The 18421-nt window shown below is 45.9% G+C and overlaps 3 protein-coding genes across 4 annotated transcripts; all 3 read right to left on the bottom strand.

The window, feature by feature from the left end:
• Nucleotides 1-1192: 1192 nt before the first annotated feature.
• Nucleotides 1193-4342, bottom strand: LOC133888331 (UDP-galactose transporter 1-like). The gene is made up of 5 exons (XM_062328529.1): nucleotides 4012-4342; nucleotides 2495-2744; nucleotides 2174-2381; nucleotides 1840-2071; nucleotides 1193-1756 (listed from the first exon to the last, which is right to left on the bottom strand). The coding sequence occupies exons 1-5, from the start codon at nucleotides 4120-4122 to the stop codon at nucleotides 1526-1528; spliced, it is 1032 nt and encodes a 343-aa protein (XP_062184513.1). The 5' UTR covers nucleotides 4123-4342; the 3' UTR covers nucleotides 1193-1525.
• Nucleotides 4343-5147: 805 nt separating this feature from the next.
• Nucleotides 5148-11938, bottom strand: LOC133888332 (tubulin-folding cofactor B-like). Its single transcript, XM_062328530.1, has 9 exons — nucleotides 11803-11938; nucleotides 8769-8985; nucleotides 8521-8672; nucleotides 8077-8195; nucleotides 7549-7610; nucleotides 7443-7484; nucleotides 6075-6208; nucleotides 5754-5823; nucleotides 5148-5469 (listed from the first exon to the last, which is right to left on the bottom strand). The coding sequence occupies exons 2-9, from the start codon at nucleotides 8871-8873 to the stop codon at nucleotides 5422-5424; spliced, it is 732 nt and encodes a 243-aa protein (XP_062184514.1). The 5' UTR covers nucleotides 8874-8985; nucleotides 11803-11938; the 3' UTR covers nucleotides 5148-5421.
• Nucleotides 11939-14700: 2762 nt separating this feature from the next.
• Nucleotides 14701-18036, bottom strand: LOC133888330 (uncharacterized). 2 transcript variants are annotated; one of them, XM_062328528.1, is made up of 5 exons: nucleotides 17579-18036; nucleotides 17403-17464; nucleotides 16054-17001; nucleotides 15136-15210; nucleotides 14701-15021 (listed from the first exon to the last, which is right to left on the bottom strand). In XM_062328528.1, exons 3-5 carry the CDS (start codon nucleotides 16948-16950, stop codon nucleotides 14908-14910), a joined length of 1086 nt encoding a protein of 361 aa, XP_062184512.1. In that variant the 5' UTR covers nucleotides 16951-17001; nucleotides 17403-17464; nucleotides 17579-18036; the 3' UTR covers nucleotides 14701-14907. The 2 variants fall into 2 exon arrangements, with proteins under 2 accessions (XP_062184512.1, XP_062184510.1); XM_062328526.1 differs by having other exon boundaries at nucleotides 17574-18036.
• Nucleotides 18037-18421: the final 385 nt, after the last annotated feature.

Raw genomic sequence — 18421 nt, forward strand, 5'->3', positions numbered from 1 at the left:
GTGGCTTGCGAGGATGCTGACGGGGTGAAAACACCTGACGTGGCACCACACGACTGCTGACTGAGACGTGGACCGACGCTAAGGACTGGGTCCATTGGTCCATGGTGGATCAGTTACACACCCGAAGGGGTACGCAATCTCGACCACAGATCTGGGATCGGACTGCCTAGGGTGGTTGGGGGGGGGGAACCGATGGCCGACGGCGCCAGAAAACGGTGGCGGCGTCGCGAGCATGGCTGGAACTTCACCAGCGACGCGCGAACAGGGGCTACGGGCTACCAAACTCGACAATAAACGATGCAATAGGATGAGATGGAGACGAGAGTCTCACCAAGGGCTTTACGGCGGCCGGCGGGGTCTCGGCGGTGGTCGACGGTGGAGGGAAGTGGCGGCAGGGGTCGGAGCTCGATGGAGGCTTGGCTATGGCGACGAATGCGTGAAATTGGGGGTTAGAGAAGCCTCCTCGAGGTCCTGCAGTGCCAAATAATCGGTTAGCCGACCTCGTGGTGCAATAGAGAAGGCTATCGATGGTGAGGCAACGACGAAGCTTACTGGAGCTCGATGAGATGGGTCGTGCGGTGGCGGAACGATGTCGAGGAGCGACGGAGGGGGCTCCTCGTGCTCCGACGAAGCTGATGGCGGCCTCAAACACGTCAGGAAGAGCTCGGTTGCGGCGGCGGACGCTTGGTGGAGCTCGGCGCCGGCAATGGCGGCTCTGCGAGGGTGTGGAGCGGGCGGGATTGTGGGCGAACAGGAGAGCGGCGGGTTGGGAGGCATATATAGGCGCGCGTGCGGTGGTAGCGGGATTCACGGGTGCGGGTGGAAACGAGGGCGCGGCGATCTCGGGCGGCCGTTGCGGCGTTGCGCCGAACGCAGGAGAGAGCGCGGCACGGATGAAGGGGAAGGAGCTGACGAGCGGGGCCGAGCTGTCAGAGAGAGGGGGGGGAGCCAGCTGGGCTGGGCTGCATGCTCGGGGGGAGATGGGCTGAGCCGGCGAAACCGGTGTCACAGGGCCAAGCAAGCAAAGCTCTCGTGTTGGGTAGATGTGGACTGGGCCAAGCAATCTCCTGAGCTGTGTCTGTCTACCTGGGAGGGAAAAGAGGATAATGACCCACCGAGTATAATGCACTGCATGTCCGTTTTCCCCTGTCAGAGATCGTCTTGCGCAGTCCAGAGAGTCGAGCAGAGCAGATGACAAATTTCAGGTCGGCAGTCCAATAGGTAGAATAAACATATCACAAGTTCACAACAAATCGACAAAAAGAAAAAGAAAATTTCAACCTCCTAAGAACGAATTCTGATATGCTATAAGAAATGATGAATGCTATAAGAATTACAAGTGTCTGAGTAACCGTGCCACGCATGATTACATATGTTCTTCTGGAAAGTATACCCCCCTACGAGTCTTAATTTGTGCATCTTTGAGCCCTATCACCACTGGCTTCTCTGGACATAGCATATGTCTGTCTGCCAACTTGTACCTTCCACTGCACAAATGGCTGTTGGATATCAGGGCATCCACTTGCTAAACCTTGTCTTGCTTGTCGTTCACAAGGGGAAGCATCTCCATCTGATTTCTTGGCGAGCTCACGCGGGCTGTTCTTGGGCTCCCTGGGGCAGCCTGCCGTTGTGAGATCAGATGCCTCACATAGCCATAGAAAGTACAGCCAACCAGAGTGATTCCGCATCCAATTGCATTCATAGCAGAGATTGGGTTCCGGAAGATCAACCAGGAGACTAGCACTGCGACCGCGACCTACAAAATCATGTTGAGATGTGAATGTCGAGCACAGGGAACATGGGAGAACAGAAGAGCATAGCCCCAAAATATTGTCGTACTTTAAGGTTGCCAGCAACATTGAAAGTCACCGCTGTAGTTGAATGGATCACGTAGAAGATGGAGAAGTTAAGGCAAAATGCAAGCACCCCTGAACCTAGGATGATAATCAGCGCAGGAACGATTGAATCGTGTGTGTAGAACCAGTTGATTATGCCGCCTCCTTCAAGTAACATAGCTGGTAGAGCCAGTATCATGGTGGCAAAGGGTGCCATATAGTACACTGTGTTAATGCTGCAGAAAACAAAATTAGCCATATTACTAAGAGGAAAACACTGTAATAAGCAGTTTTCGTTTCCATTCAGTAGGGAGAATGGTCTTCAAATTTGTATCTACCTGTCAAATTTGTATCCATGGAGTAGGGACTCTGCCAATATGGTTTTTGTAGATGTAGCCAGGCAGCCAACCATGGCAGCACAGAAACCAAAAATGTTGAAGCTAAGCTCTGTTACTGAAGTTAGGAGTATTCCCCCGACTATAGGGACCAGTGAAGCCCATATGTGCCACTCAAAATGCTTACTCCAAACTAACCACTGCAGAATAACTGCATCACATGGAACCAGCCTATCAGAAGATGAGGGTACCAAGAACATGGCAAAATGACAAATGGAAAATTGAACGAACAATGAGGGTAGAAAGAGCATAAAATCAAGTTACCTGTGGTTGCAGGAGTGAAAGATTTGATTGTCTGCATGAAGGAGACTGGAATGTACCGCAGGCTAACATTCCCCAGCACAATGTTTATACAGAAGACAAATGACATTGGAAATATCCTTTTCCAACGGTCTTCTGGTTCGACTTCAATCAATGGTTTTACTTTAAGCACATGGATTGCAATAGAAGCTCCAATTGAAGAGCATATGAAGTGGACACATGATACCGTTAGAGGAAACTTGAAATCCAGTTTCTGCAGAAAAGACCATGTTATATCATCAAGCAGATGGCTTTTCATAAAGGAGGTTACCACCAAACACAAAATGTAGACAGTTCCTTTTGCACAGTGCATGAATAAGATTGATGAGAATAACTAAAGGTAATGCAGACTTTGTTCAAAAAGACAAAGGTTAATATATTCTCATCCTGTATTGCTTCTTATTCTGGATTAATTCACTCTAGTTTATGCGAAAGATATGTGTTTCATAATTGATGAGCGATGAACAGCCTCCTGAGCCATGTCCGGTTTTATATTTGACGATTGGATTTCCATATAACAAAATTCACCAAGATTGTTGCATTAGTGTATGGAGTATGAAACAATGAGAGCACAAGCTATTATATATCTAAACGTCGTTACCATGACTCTCAAAGACCTCCTACCATCCAAACATACTAAACGTTGCTGGATGTGGACCAGGCAGCAAGTTCATGAGACAACCAAATCAAGGTGAAAATGCTGTCACTGACCTAACCTCTCCTGGACTATAAGCTACCAGGTGCTTTTTAGTAGAACTACCAACCTATCATATATCACAACTGTTTCAACACTAGATCCAACGAATAATAACGCAGATATCGGCCCATGAAATTAAGAGCGGAAATATCAATGATTCGTAACAGGTGAACATTAGCTGTGCGCAGATGTTTAATCTGAACGTGCATACTTAATGGATCAGGGAGCTCGAGGATAGTTCAGGATCCCAAGTGCACTATATTTATCTGGAGAGGAAACGACAAACTCCAGATGGTACCGGAGCTCGGGCATCCACCAAATTCCCTGCTTTATGGCATCTCAATGGTTTGCGACACCGCAAAAGGTAGATAGTTCTTATTCCAGTTTCTCACATCCTGCCAGTTGCGATTCCCATCTATCGTTCACTGGTGATACAACATTCCCTCCAAGCCCGAAGTCCATTCAGAAAAAAGAATTACATCTTCTCCTCATTGTCTCCCACCCAATCTAGAAGCCGAATGTGCCGTTGTTTGAACCGTGGGTCGCACCAGTCAATTTATACACAACAAAATCGTAGAAAGACTGGTTCTTTCCCCATTGGGAAGCAGCACTATCCTTGCTCCGCCTTCCTCTCGCTGTCGCCACTAGCGAATCAGCTCACCGCTATCCCCAAAGACCAAACCATTCGCTGGAAAAGTAGCCACCTTTCGCATCCCAACCCACAGATCCAACCCCCAGCCCAACGAACAACGAGAAGAATGGGAAGATGGAAGGGGGGCCGCACCTGGAAGATCCACTTGTTCATGATGATGACAGTGACGTTGAAGCCCCACCACTGGAGGATGGCGAGCACCGCGCGTAGGGTGCCCAGCCCGCCCGCCTTGCCGTCCTCCATCTCTTTTCTATCTCTCTCTACGAGAAAGAAACGCCGGCGTCGAGCAAGCGGTCAATGCTATCAATCGTGAAGAACGCCGGAGAGCAGCTTCCTCGCCCCCGGACTACCTCATCGTGGCCGGCTAGCTACTAGAAGACCGGGCGGTGCTTCTAGAAGCTTCTAGATAGGGATCGCCGGGCCAGAGGAGGAAAAGCGGTCGCGAGAGAAGGGGGGGGGGGGGACTCACTAGTCACTAGAGAGGTAGCTACAAACAAATAAGGGAGCGTTTTTACAAGTGGGAAGCGGGAAGGAATAGTAAACAGGAAAAGCAACTGGCAAAGCATACGCATGGATTGGATTGGTAATCGGAATAGTCAACTGGAGCTACTTTCTTCTTAACAAACAAAGATACTTTTCTTAAAAAAACAATACATTGACTCAGCTAAACTTTTTTGTTTATGTTTTGGGTTACATCAAAAATTGATCATCACTCAACATTTAGAAATACTTTAACAATTTCTAGTTTTGTTATGTATTATAGGGCGTATTCTATGTTTGTAAAGGGCATTTCGATGTCCGAGACTAGTACCAGTGGCTAATGTTTAGGTAAGATAAGGGAACACAATTGCTCCGACTGGTCGTAAGCTAACTGGCGAAGGGCGAGACGACGATGCAGGAAGAGAAAGAGGAAGGAAGCAACGTTTCATGCTACTCCACGAAGGAGAAAGAGGGCTGCATCATGCATGGAATGCAGCAGTCCTAGCTTTGTTACGTTACGTTTCTTTCTCCACGCCTCCTTATCATCTTGCTTTGTGGTACAGTAAAGTTTGGATGGAGGTCAGCTGCATTGCAGTGATGTGTAAAGAACGAAGGCATATTCGCACGCACAGCTTGCTTGCTTGCTTGGTATAGCTAGAAACGAATAAACGATTTCTTTCTAGCGGACACTGCAATGCAATGCAATGCTTCCAAGTCCAGTTGCTTCTTATTGACAGTCAGTGTGGGCAAACTCTCCCTCCTCTCCCTGCAATGTTGGCAGCATCCAGTAAAGTCAAACGCCTATCTATGTCAACTCTCATGTGAAGAAGAAGAAATATCAAGGCGCTGACAAGAGAGCGCAGCAGCATCTGGTTTGGATCCCCAGCAACCATCTACGCACTGAACAAGTTACTTAATCTGACCAACAAGATACCAGCGCACACACGCGGACACCAAACTCTAGAGCATCCTCAAAATGAATTTCACTACCACTGGAGAACGATGTAAGCTTCAAGCATAGGAACATCAGAGGATCATTTGCAAATACAACAAAAGCACACCCTATATCTCCTCTTCTTCAAATGGGTCTCTCTCTGGGAAGTCGCCAACCTACAAAAGAATGAAAAAAAAAGTCTGCTGAGTACCCAAGGTTTAATTTCTGTGTGTATGAATTCCTCGCACCGGTAAGTTCATTACCCGCAATGGGCAATAGTTCCAAAAGGTTATTTGAAGAAACATTAGGCCTAGTGGGCACATGTTTAAGCAGGCAGAATTAAAGTTCTAACCTAAATTATCAGAGCAAATACGATATGTCAGGTCCTCGTGAGTCATGACATACTCACTCAAAAGTCCATAACATGGTAAACAACGAGGCATCTAGCAAGGAAAACTACCTTTACTTTCTCTGGCCTGACAATTGCCCCATATCCTTGTGGGCACTCGAAGAAGCGAATGCCTTTCACCCTGCAGTATTCAAGAAGTAGAAGAAAACGTTACAACAAGCTATTTCTCCAAATATATGTTACAACTACTGTCAGCGACAACATTTCTAAAACTTGGTATTGACATGCAAGGGAAAGTAGCAAGGTTAATCATCATGGAATCACGGCTCATAACATAAATTACAATAAGCATATGCCAAACAATAATGGCTAATCACACAACTAACACATAGCCTGTTATTGTTTATCCTAATGGTTTGGGATTGAACATACATGCCATCGTGCTTTCCAAGTGGCTCATCATACTGCACTCCAACCCAGAATCCACGCCCAAGAGCTTCAGCTCTGCCAACAAATTTTACAGTGCCCCTCTTGGCACCTGGCTCAACTTCACATCTATCCCCCACCTGTGACACAGTTCTTAGATCACTTGCTGCAGTTGGCAATAATGAAGACAGAAGACAACAAATTTCAAATCCATCCTAAGTATTAGGCCTGTTCATACACAGTTTATGCTGGTTTTGGCTGGTTTCTAAAACCAATCCGTAGTCTGCTAGTTGGGTTTGGTTGGGTTGGGCTGGGTTCTACGGTTTGGTGGGGATGTAGTTGCTGTGTTGGTTTGGTTTGGGCTGCACGGTATAGCTGGGTTAAACCAGATGAACCAAATCTACAACAGGGAATAAGAGGAAAAAAACTGACGTATTTTCTGCATTGCTTGTTGCCATCGACATCGCCGGTCGAGCAGAACCATGGATGCTGCCTCTGGAGTCCAGTCGTGACCTTGTGGGGAGAAGCGCTGTCCAACCACGGCAAGAAGCGCCACCAGGTTGCTGCCTCTGGTTGCGACAGGAGCACTGAGCCTCTGTGTCGAATCCATTGCCGGTCGCGGAAGGGAGGCGCTGTGCCGCCATGGAAGAACTGGATAGGCCAGCACACCCATGGATGAATTCCGCCGTTTATGAACCAATCAGAGGATTTCTGATGCTGCCTCCGTCGAATCTGACCACCCCTCCGCCGAGACTTCACCGGAGGGTCCCGATCCCGCACCGCTGATGTCACACGGGCGCTGCAGAGCCCTTGCGACAGAATGACAGTTGGGTTTGATGGTTTAGTTGGTTTCAATCTGTTTCCAACCCAACCTGCTTCCTATTACATGGTTTAAAACTAGTTTGCTGGGTTGGTCTCATAGTTTAAGTTGGTTTGACATAAACCGTGGACAGGGCTACTAAGTATGTCCACACATTTCCTCCGAAAAAGGATGTTCTAGAAGAGGATTTAAAGTGACATATCCAGCCAATTAAAGAAGGCACCATGCTGATTTAGTGATATATTCTTAGCTCAAATTAGGTTCTTTATACCGAGCCAACCCCACAAATTACAGCAAGGATGGTCTATATATCACACATCAGGATGGCACCAGACATAAAAGATGGGAATTAAAAGGTGGTGCTAGCAGGGCATATTTGGGTGCTAAATCATCAGTATTAGCAGCTTAAATTAGCAGACGTTTCCTCAGAAAAATTAGCATGTGCAAGTTTTAGCAACTTAGATGGGTGAAGCTTCAAACAACAACAGATTAATTAGCAGCAGAGAGTCAGCTGCAACTTGATCGAATGAACGTGAGGAACCAAATTAACTGACCTTGATTTTGGAGCACAATTCCTCCATAAGCTTTTCTGATTGCTGAAGAAACAGAGTAAGAAAGATGAAAAATGGAACAAAACAGTCCAAAACTTGAGAAACTTACTTCTTTATCATCTGATGTAGGGTTTTTGGGGACCATCCTTTCTTTGAATTTTCGAAAGTTCGCTGGCACCAAAAGTATAACATCAGCATTGCCCGTATTGCATTGCAACTTTGCAAGTTCTAAACAATCTTTCTTAGGGGATGTCACTGTGTTTTTATGCACTTAATAGAAGTAAAGAAAAGGAGCAGCCGGCCTATTTACTATTATTAGTTGCTATTTGCTAATATACAAATTAACAAACCTTTTGTTAGCCATTAAAATTACTTTTCCTACTCAATGATTGCAGTAATTTCTGCAAAGCAGTGTGGTGGCATAATCACTGGACTCCTGTTCTATTGGACTTGTTTGCTGCCTACATTAGAGCTATGTCAATTTTGTACTGAAAAACTTAACTTGCGATCAGGAGGAGTGTAGGAATTGTTTGCAGAGGATTACTAGATTTCAGAGTTGAGAGAATCCATCGGGATCTCCAAGCAGATATATTCAGAACATTATATAAATTGGGAAATGGAATGCTAGGGAACTTACTGCCGAGCTTATCATATGCTTCATCTGATATTTTGTACTTGTCGACTAGGGAAGTGTCTTCCAACCAGCCACCAGAGGTCACGGAGGAAGGATCGAGATCAACGACATGGATTCGGTACCTTGAGAGCAGAAGAGGACATCCCAGCAATCAGATGGAGTAAACGTGTGATGTTAAAAAAGTTCATTCTTATAATTTTAGTTGTATGAGGTGAAATAACAACTGGCAAAGGCCATGAGAGTTGCATGATTGTTCCACAAACCCAAGGCACGTTCAGGAATGGAAATGCTCTCGAAATGTTTCAGTAAGTGGTAACCTATATAGAGCAGATCCGAATGCGAGGCAGTGCAATGCAAAGGAAAGGAAAGGAAAGGAAAGGAAAGCAGCACAGTGGATGGACAGCAGTAGTCGAGTAATTAGGAGGAGAGAAGATGAGAAGATGATACCCGTTGTAGGGGGCGTAGGCTGCAAGGGGCGCGGAGTCGTCATCGAGGTCGGCGATCTTGGCACCGGTATCGTCGCGGAGCTCAAGGCGCATGGAGGCGACGGCGGTGCCGGTCTTGCGCCAGAGCTTGTCCTTGAGCGCCTCGACGGTGGTCTGCGATCCGATCCGACCAGATGCGGTGTGGCGGCAGCGATGATTATTCCGAGCAGAGATGAGATCCAGGGAGGGAAGGGGAAGTACTCAACGAACCTGTTGGGAGATGCGGATGTCGGCGGCGAAGGTGGAGAGGTTGGAGTGCGTGAGGAGCAGCAGGACGCTGTCGTCCGCCGGCAGCTGCAGCTTGGACGACGCCATGGTTTGCTGCTGGAATGAATCACGGACTCAGGGTGGAGAGTCGAGATGGCCGACCGAGGCTGGGCCGGAATTTTTGGGCCAGGCCTGCCAAACCCCTCTTTCTTTCTGAATTCTGGAGAGTGAGAGAGCAGAGTTACACAATTTGGGATGTGTTTGTTTGGAGGGTGATGTTGGATGGGATGATGTTAATATGAGCTAATTTTTTATTTGGTTAGGATGGATAGGATAAGTTAGTTTTTTATTTAGTTGGTAGGACGAGAGTGGATAGGGTGAATCAGTTTTCTGTTTAATTGGTGAGACGAGAGTGGATATGATGATCTATTCGTATTTATAGTATATCGTATGAGAAGAATATTAGTGAGTTTTCTCAGATTTTTAGAAATTTATTTAAGACATTAAAAATTGCTAGATGTTACAAAAGTAGACATTTTTAGAGAATTTTAATTAAATGTTGGTTCATATTTTTGGATCAAACCAATTAAAATAGATTGCTAGTGAGCTCTAGTTTGCTCGTAAAAATGTTTAGAATTTTTCGACTATTTTTATACTTTCAAATAAAATCATGAGTTAAATAAAAAAATCACAGCGCACACGTACACACGGACGGGCACGGGATGAGTGGGACGAGCGTGAATCTGGATGGAGCGATCTAGCCGAATTGGCCAGATCAAGCCATCCAGCATCTACATCAAATATTCAACGAAGCAGGTCGCCCCATCCACCCGAGCAACGAGCCAAATATCGCCATCTCCCGAATGGCCATCTCCCAGATGAAGCGATCCTACCAACCAAACAGACCCTTGAGTGAGCTATCCATCCCCTCGACCTGACCTCCCCTGCGGAGCTAGAGCTGCCTATCTATCCTCATCTCATCCGTCAGAATTTCTTTAGAGTAACTCCAACAGACTAGTTAAATTTGACTGGTTATATCCTCACCTCATCCGGGAAGTAATCCTGGAGGAAGCTCATAACTCAGCATATTCCATCCACCCAGGTGTCACCAAAATATACATGGACATGAAGGAAAGGTATTGGTGGAATGAGATGAAGACAGATATAACCAAGTTTGTTGCCTAGTGCGACACTTGTCAGAGAGTCAAAGCAGAGCACCAGAAACCTGCTGGCCTACTCCAGCCCCTACCTATTCTAGTATGGAAGTGAGATGAGATAGGCATGGACTTCATAATTGGTCTTCCAAAGACCAATAAAGGAAACACCTCGGTATGGGTAATTGTGGACCGTCTCACCAAGGTGGCCCATTTTATACCTGTGAGAACCAATTAGGGTGGAGACAAGGTAGCTCAGCTGTACATCGACAACATAGTGAAGCTGCATGGAGTTCCTAGCAGAATTGTGTCTGACAGGGGTACTCAGTTCACCTCAAGGTTCTGGAAGAGTTTGCACATAGCTTTGGGAACCAAGTTGGACTTCAGTACCACTTATCACCCTCAGATAGATGGTCAGACAAAAAAAGTCAATCAGATCCTTGAAGATATATTGAGAGCTTATACCCTAACCTATGGAAAGGACTGGGAGGCAAGCTTAGCTTCCGCAGAGTTCTCCTAAAACAACAGTTATCAAGCCAGCTTGAAGATGTCTCCTTTTGAAGCTCTTTATGGCAGAAAATGCAGAACACCTTTAATATGGTCAGAAGTCGGAGAACGTACCTTGCTGGGACCAGCCCTCATCAAAGAAGCAGAAGACCGTGTTGCAGAAATAAGAGAGAAGCTTAAGGCAGCTCAGTCCCGTCAGAAAAGCTACGCGGACAAGAGAAGAAGAGAACTAGGTTTCCAAGTTGGAGAGTATGTATATCTTAAGGTTTCACCAATACGGGGAACTCGGAGATTCCGAGTCTATGGAAAGTTGGCTCCTCGGTACATTGGACCTTCTGAGGTGCTGAGAAAAGTTGGTGCAGTGGCTTACAAGATACAGCTACCGCAAGAGTTGTCAGATGTTCATGATGTCTTCCATATATCCCAATTGAAGAAGTGCTTGAGAGTGCCAAAAGAGCATGTCGCAGTAGAAACCCTGGATCTGCAGGATGATCTTCGGTACCAAGAAGTTTCGGTGAAAATCTTAGATGTAGTCTCTCGCCAAACCAGAAGGTCAACAGTTCGCCTGTGCCGTGTGTAGTGGAGCAGGCATACCGAAGCAAAAGCTACATGGGAACGAGAGGATGCTTTGAGGAAAGAGTTTTCGTTTCTGTTCGAGGAAGTTCCCAAATCTCGAGGTCGAGATTCTTTCTAAGTGGGGTAGGTTTGTAACATCCCAGTTTTAACCAAATCAAAATTTCAAAATTTGTTCAAATAAAACTTTGCAAAAACCATCTCTAAAGCATTTCCAAATCCTTTCCCTTTTTTCCTCTCTATTCCGGCCGACTCCCCTTCCTTTTCTCTCCTAGCCCACCTCCTTCTTCCTCCTACCGTTGCGCGCACCGCACCGGGCTGCCGCTCCCACGTGCACTGTGGACCCCACCTCTGCTGCCACTGGCAAGTTGTCGTGCCGCCCTTGCCTAGCTTGCCCCCCTCCTCCTTCTCTGCGTGGTCGCCACGCACAGCACTGGCGACGGATGCACAGCTTCCGCTCGGACCAAGCCGCGTACGGCCACCATTAAGGTACGCCAGCCATCGTCCTCGCCTGTCCTTCCTTCCCTCGCTCGCCGTGCCAATACGCGTGCGAGGACAGCTCAAGCTCTAGCGTGCGTTGACGTCGAGACCCACCTCGGCTAAAGCCGCACACCACGGCAACGACTCCACCACGAATCCCGGCCACTGCCTCCGCCCTTCTCTCCCTCCCCCACCTATAAAATGCCAGCCAGAGCCACTCCACTCCCTGCAGCTTGCCACCCACGCCAATCCGGTAAACCTCTCCCCATCTTCCTCCTTCCCCTCCCTCACCCAAAGCCACACATGAGAGAAATCCCTCGTACCTAGGCTCTTTCTTCGCGAATCCCCTCCACCATGGCGTAGATCCGGCCATCCCCACTCCATTTTGCCGGTCACCGGAGCTTCTTCTACCTCAGCATGCCGCCGGCCACCACTGCCCGTCTCCATTTCTTTTCCTCTGAGCTCTGTTTGTATCCAAAAGAACAACACGTTCTTATCGCAAGCAAGCCACATCCTTATCCAGTGAGCCAAGCGACCACACCAAGCTGAGCCAAGCCAAGTGCTGAGCCAAGCCAAAACTGAGCTGAGCCAAAGAATATTCTAGGAATATCCTTTTTCTTTTTCCCGAATTAACCTCCGATAAAATCTTCCGAAGCTCGTTTCTCCTCTGTTTCAACTCCGATTTCGGTGATTCTTTCACCAATATTCATCTAAATTCAAACTCTGTCTTTTCATACCAGTTTCATATTTATTCCAAATTTATTTATATTTATTTGTATTTAATTGTGTGTCTGCTTTGTTATATGTCGCGAGTAGTCGTCGGAGAGTTTGTTGAGGAGGAGGAGGAGCTGGTGCCAGGAACCTAGGAGTTCGAGCAGGACCCCCTTGAGGACTTCAACGAAGGTAAGTCTCAATCCATTTCCCTTTGACCATAATGAACCCAGTTTTATCAACACGACCCGTAGCAGCCATTTTACCCGATATAGTGCGTGCAGTATTATTAGTTGGTATATTTTAAACTGTTGATCTAGTTAAACCTAATGTAGCTTAGCCAACCATTGTATATATCATGTACACTTGACCTTGTTAAACATAGGATCTCGCCATAGCTGATTTACTTATGCATAGGCGATTACCTTGTACTAGTATGCTTAGGAATGATAATCTTTACGGTTACTTTATGTTTAATCACAACTAGCTTTTCAAAGGTGTAAAACGTGGTGCTTGGTGTTGTGTGGGTTATGGTTGGGTAAAACAGTGTTGGATAATAATGTTAAACACTTGAGATGGGGTTAGAGCTGGGGCAAATCAGGGTTCCTTCGGGAATGCCTAGGGAGTTGAAGCGATGTCCGTGTGACAGGCTTCGTGAAGAGTGATGTTCGAGTAGCAGACTCCATGTGGAGATGTTTGCCCTGGCTCGTTTAAGGAACAAGTTGATGTGACATCCTACCTAGTCTTTACAGTACAACAACTCGAACCTGTATGGGCAGGACTTAGTCTAAATCTCCCCAGCTAGTCTACTATCGCCTGTAGGCAGGTGTGCAGCGGGAAACCATGGAGCAGGTGCAGGCGGTGCAGGCTTGGTGACCCGGTTGGAGGCCTAGCTAAAGGTCATGAACCCCTGGTTAGCTCCCGTAGGCGGTTAGTGGGATGATGCTATAGTGGGTAATGACTTTGTTGAGTCGCATTTCCACGGCGGTGGATTGTTGTCGAACTCAGCTAGTGGGTAAAGTGTACAAACTCTGCAGAGATAAAACTATTCGAATAGCCGTGTCCACGGTCATAGACGAACTATGGTTCGATCACAGCAACTAGCATGAGTTGCGTGCGTTCCCTTGTGAGTGTGTGGGCAAGGTGTGCCCGCTTTGGAATATAGGTCCGGCCGTGTGTCATGGGTTGCTGTGGACGGGGTGTCCATCCACATTAAAACTTAGAAAACCCCCTTTATGATTACTGATGTCGTTTTCCTAAACTTGCTTTATATAAAATGAACATTGCATGTGTAAAACTTAGCTTTCTGCAAAACATAACCTTACAACCTATCCTTTTCATTCTCATATGCATGTATTTATACCCTTACCGTAGGGTAAGAGTTGGAACTTGTTGAGTACTTTGTACTCACCCTTGTTTGTGCTTTCAGAGGACGACCTGGACTTCACCGCAGCAAGCGGTGAGACTGACGAGTAGGCTTGGTCACGTCCGCACCCGAGTTGCCTGTGGAGTGGCGTATTCGTCATGCTGTCTCCGCTGTGTATTCTGTTGTCGTGGGCCTATGTTTTAATGCACTGCTGTCTGGTGCTCTACTGTCTGTTTAGTTGGTGACGTATATTTACCACTCCTCGTGTTGTATGACTGTGATGACATCTGTTGTAAGACTTTTATTTACCAGCGACTAATCCAGAAACTGATATAATAATGGTTTTAAGCACCGGGGATAACCCGGGACGCTTCACATACTGTTTCTCCTTTACATTGGTACCTATATATACACCTGCTTCATTTGTTACAATGTCTACTAGTTAAAATTAAAACCCACGTCATGTTTGTTTGTTCTTCAATATATGCAGTCCTAGTGCTGTTCTACCTTATCTACAAGCTGGCATGTGCATTTGTGTCTGTAAAGGGATACGCAGGATGCTTTGGTTTTGCATGACCTATTCTTTTTCAGCCTGTGACAAGGCCTGCATGTTTGTATGTAAAAAGATGAGGAATGTGAAGCGCGCAAGGCAACAACAGAGTCGCTCGCGTGACATTGAAGACTACTTCTATTCAAGTCCAAGTGGTGATGAATCAGCGAATGGAACTCGGCACATATACATTTCAAGTACAGTGAGTCTGAAAGATCATCTTCAAGGAGGAAGCTTTATCTGGAGAGGTCTTTGATGCCGAGATATCATCGGGTTAAGGCTGGAATCACTTGTCGTTCTGTCGTCATGGATAAAGACCAACCCAGGGTGAACCACCGCAGGCATGGGAGAGCACTTCATAAGATCAAGGTGACTCACACTTCACGGTTTGTGCACAAGGGCAGTGGTAGGAAGGCAAACTACAGGAGTTAATGGAAAGGAATTTGAATATTGTTATAACTCAATTACTCAAGTATGGCCAACTTTAGTTCTTTCGTGAAGATCCACACATATGGCATCTCAGAAAACTGATAAGTCAGTACTCCCGGGCTATTTTCCCCATTTTTGTTAGTTTTGGTGCAGAATATTAGCTAGTTTAATCTCAAACGAGTAAAAATATTTACTCTACACCCAGTAACATACTCTTCATCTTTTCTTGGGTCAAACATATACATCTTAAATAAACCAATTCAGAAAAGGCAAGCATGATATAGGATGAATATACACAAGGATGAAAATACCTAACACTGCAGCGGCAAAGCAATCCTAGTTTGTCACAATGACTGAGGATAGATTCTATGCTCAAGAGGAACGTATGCTGCGAGTTCGAGAAGCCCAAACACCAAAGACAAGGAACCAGGACATGAACAAGATTGCCCAATATTGCATAGACCCATACTGGATTCTTGGGAAAACCTGCAAGCATAAAGGATGATGAAAATTAAACTGCATGCATTCAAAGAAAGTGTGCCACTAGTCCACTACCAGGAAAGACCATACTTTCTGAATATTTGCTCTCAGTATACTTACAAATCTCAGGGATATTATTATGGTCAACGCGCATAAACCTCCAAGAAGCAGATGAAGACCAATTACAGCAGTTTTCTGCACAGAAAATCAAACAAAATCATACTTCTCATCAATGCTTGCTCCATAGGGTTACTTTCTGTATAAATCAGCCGTGCTAATTAGTTTTGTTTTCTTCTAAAGGACAAGTAATGCTTGCTAATAAGCTGAAAATTATTATATGGACAAACCGCCAAATATTTATAAAGGAATGGAAAAAAAAATATGCATGTGAGTATGTCACAGATCACGCATCCTGAACATGGTCCTGTAATAACCTAAGGATACAAAGGCACAGCTGCATCATCAACAACAACAACAACAAAGCCTTTTAGTCCCAAGCAAATTGGGGTAGGCTAGAGATGAAACCCAACAAGATCCAATGATAAAGAAGATGAAAAAAAAAAGTAAAAAGAAACGGCACAGCTGCATCTAAACTTTCTAATTCAGCCTCACACCTTAGTTCTACAAATCAGATAATTGTCATTATCCAACAACCTTCAAATAAAGACCACTTGCATGCCGTGAACTTACATCAGTTAAAAACCAGCATACAAGTATGTTTCAGCACATAACAACGTCCGTCAGTCGATGATATTTAAGATGCATAACACCTTCAGAGGATGGAAGCGCCTACTTTATGCATCAATACAGTTCTTCCTTTTTCTCATACGGTACGTCTAATAATAATTGTGCGACTGGGTAATTATTTCACGTAATTTTGTTCAGCACAAATGGGAGGTTAGTTTGTGCTGTTAAAACTAAAATAGGAGAAATTTTTAATGGTTATAAGAAAGGGTGTGCAGTTGAGTTCAAGAGTTGTAATTTTCAAATGCCAGAATTGATATGTAAATAAGAACATAATTTTTCAGAGATACATACCTTGCCAAAATGTGGAGCAACCAACCATACAAGAACCATGACAGCTAGGCCAATAGCAACAAAAACTCCAGTACTCTCCAAACTCCATCTTGTATGCACTGCCCTCGCTGCCACAACACTTTGTTCTAGAACAGAATTATTACTCGGACTGATTGCCGGTTGTTCAACGTGCCCTTGAGAAACAGCCACATGAGAGTTATGAGGATTAAACCAAGATGATATCTCACTAAGCCGTTGCCTACGTATTGCTGCAACAGCATCTGGGTCAACACTGGTATCTGCCCCATACTGCAAGTATGAAAGTTCCCCTGTAGATGTCCTTTCCCTCAGAGCCTCATAATCCTTCAAGGATGCGAGAACCTTATTGAAATCTGCAGGCCTTACATTTGCAGCAACATTTCCACATATCTCGCATATGGTGGATCCATGGCTGATGAACCACTTCAGTGCACAGGCATAATGCGCAAGGGCCAGCTCGTTCTTGCAAGAACATCCTAGATCCACAAGATCATCTTGTTGTTGCAAAGGTCCTGATTCCAAGTCAGTAGCGCACACGAATATATCCCCCTCAGGGCTTATAAACTCAACAAATCTGGGAGCATTTTTTGTGCCACCCTTTGGACCAGTGACAACCTTGCTGGTGGAAGTTTTGGTAGCATCATTACTCGCGTCAATGTCAGCCATTGGACATGAAGGCTTTCGCGAAGGTGGCACAATGCCCAAGAAAACGAGGGCGGACTCGCCTCTCAGATCAGGTTCGACACAATGACAGACTCGGCAAAGCAAAAGGCCAGAATCCTTATCGGTGCTGCAGCTTGATACACTAGGGATGCCTGGTACGTGATGGTCATCCGAAGTAGGTGAGCTGGTGGCTTCAGTTTGTTCCTTGGGGCCCATCTTGACTCAAAAGATCATATCACGATGTTGAAAGGTATATATCATGTAACACTGAACAAGGAAAGAAGAGCATGATCATCAGGTCACTGTTAAGTGCATGCTGGAAATATTTTCTGAAGACAATCAAGAATGGTAGATGAAACTCCAAGTCATAGAGAGATGAAGTAATGGCCATGCGTTAGTACGAGGGTATAGGAAATAGGAACAGCTTGGTAGGATGGACAAGATAAGATGTTTGCAGGTAGAGAGAGTGAAGGTTGAGCGGCAGGGGGTGCGAAGATATAAATGATGAGAAACCTGTGGTTGGTGTTTGGGGAGCATCCCGCATTACTTGTAGTGTGCATTGGTTCCTATGAGATTGATATCCGAGGCGACCGACGTTGCAACTAGTTAATTATAATAGGAAAACAAGACTACATCTGGAGCCGGGGCTGATCGGTAAGGTGACGTACCTGGTTTGATTTGATTTGTGAAGCGACGATGAGCAAGCGAGTCTGTGAGCGAAACGCGGAACCTGCATCCATTGCATCATGGACATGGTAGGAGATGAAATCAGCAGCAGCAGCAGGAGGAGGAGGAGGAGGAGGAGGATACTAAAGTGAGGATCGATTGGAGCAGCAAACCTTACGGATTCGATGGATCCGATGCGGCGGCAGCGGAGGACGAATAAGAAGCAGAAGCACTCCTCCTAGCCAATTAAGTGTAGGGGGGAGCGAAGCAAAAAAGCAAAGCAGCGATTTGGATGGATCTTGCTCCTTGCTGCTTGCTCATCTATCAAATGATTCTCTCGTTTCCCTCGCTGTCCTGCGGGCCCACCATGGGAATAGTGGCGGTCGAGGGCCCACCATCCAGCGACTTGACGAAAGCAGCTTCCTTACCTTGGGCGCCACCCAATTCTTCTCTTCTCCTTCTCCTCCTCCTCCTCTAGAACTGATTAACTGAAGAATCCGCTAAAATAGGGGCTGCCTGCCCTGATTGCAATCCAACATTGGCTCGGCTTCCTCTCCTCTGCGCCAAGAGACAAGACCAAGTTTGGTTTTATTAGATTACATTGGATTAGATTAGGTTAGGTTAGAGCAGAGCAGAAGAGGAGTACGTGCCTCCATTTTCGGTGGCTCTTCTTGCCGACACACGGAATCTGGATCCAATCTGTTCCACTTTGTTCACCACGAGGCTCTAATCTGCTCTGCTTTCTCTTGGATTCTTTTACTTTCTTCTGAAATCATTTTCGCCCCCAAGGATCCACTCGACTCAAACACTGATCAGATCCCAGGAACCTCAATAAGCGCTACAGTTCTTGCTGCCTTTAGAATATACTGTACTCATCATGTATGTATATGCAATGCACTTAACCTAACTGTTCCTGTTGGTCTGCCTGATGAACCAGGACACCGGCCGGTCTAGCTACCTGTTGGATATGAGGATCGGATCGGATCGATATGGCGTTCGGTCACACCATCAGTTGATTTAT

This window comes from Phragmites australis, chromosome 13, assembly GCF_958298935.1.
Source record: "Phragmites australis chromosome 13, lpPhrAust1.1, whole genome shotgun sequence".
Classification (NCBI taxonomy): Eukaryota; Viridiplantae; Streptophyta; class Magnoliopsida; order Poales; family Poaceae; genus Phragmites; species Phragmites australis.

Bases quoted from the DNA above. Each gene is read 5' to 3' on its own strand.
- LOC133888331 (XM_062328529.1), bottom strand. From the start codon at position 4,122: ATGGAGGACGGCAAGGCGGGCGGGCTGGGCACCCTACGCGCGGTGCTC. The intron at 2,745-4,011 runs GTGCGGCCCCCC...TCTTTTCTGCAG, and splicing joins TGAACAAGTGGATCTTCCAG to AAACTGGATTTCAAGTTTCC. The intron at 1,757-1,839 runs GTACGACAATAT...ATGATTTTGTAG, and splicing joins ATGTTGCTGGCAACCTTAAA to GTCGCGGTCGCAGTGCTAGT.
- LOC133888330 (XM_062328528.1), bottom strand. From the start codon at position 16,950: ATGGGCCCCAAGGAACAAACTGAAGCCACCAGCTCACCTACTTCGGAT. The intron at 15,211-16,053 runs GTATGTATCTCT...TTTTCTGTGCAG, and splicing joins TTGCTCCACATTTTGGCAAG to AAAACTGCTGTAATTGGTCT. The intron at 15,022-15,135 runs GTAAGTATACTG...TTATGCTTGCAG, and splicing joins TAATAATATCCCTGAGATTT to GTTTTCCCAAGAATCCAGTA.
- LOC133888332 (XM_062328530.1), bottom strand. From the start codon at position 8,873: ATGGCGTCGTCCAAGCTGCAGCTGCCGGCGGACGACAGCGTCCTGCTG. The intron at 7,485-7,548 runs GTAAGTTTCTCA...CTGTTTCTTCAG, and splicing joins CTACATCAGATGATAAAGAA to CAATCAGAAAAGCTTATGGA. The intron at 6,209-7,442 runs GTCAGTTAATTT...ACTGTGTCACAG, and splicing joins AATTGTGCTCCAAAATCAAG to GTGGGGGATAGATGTGAAGT.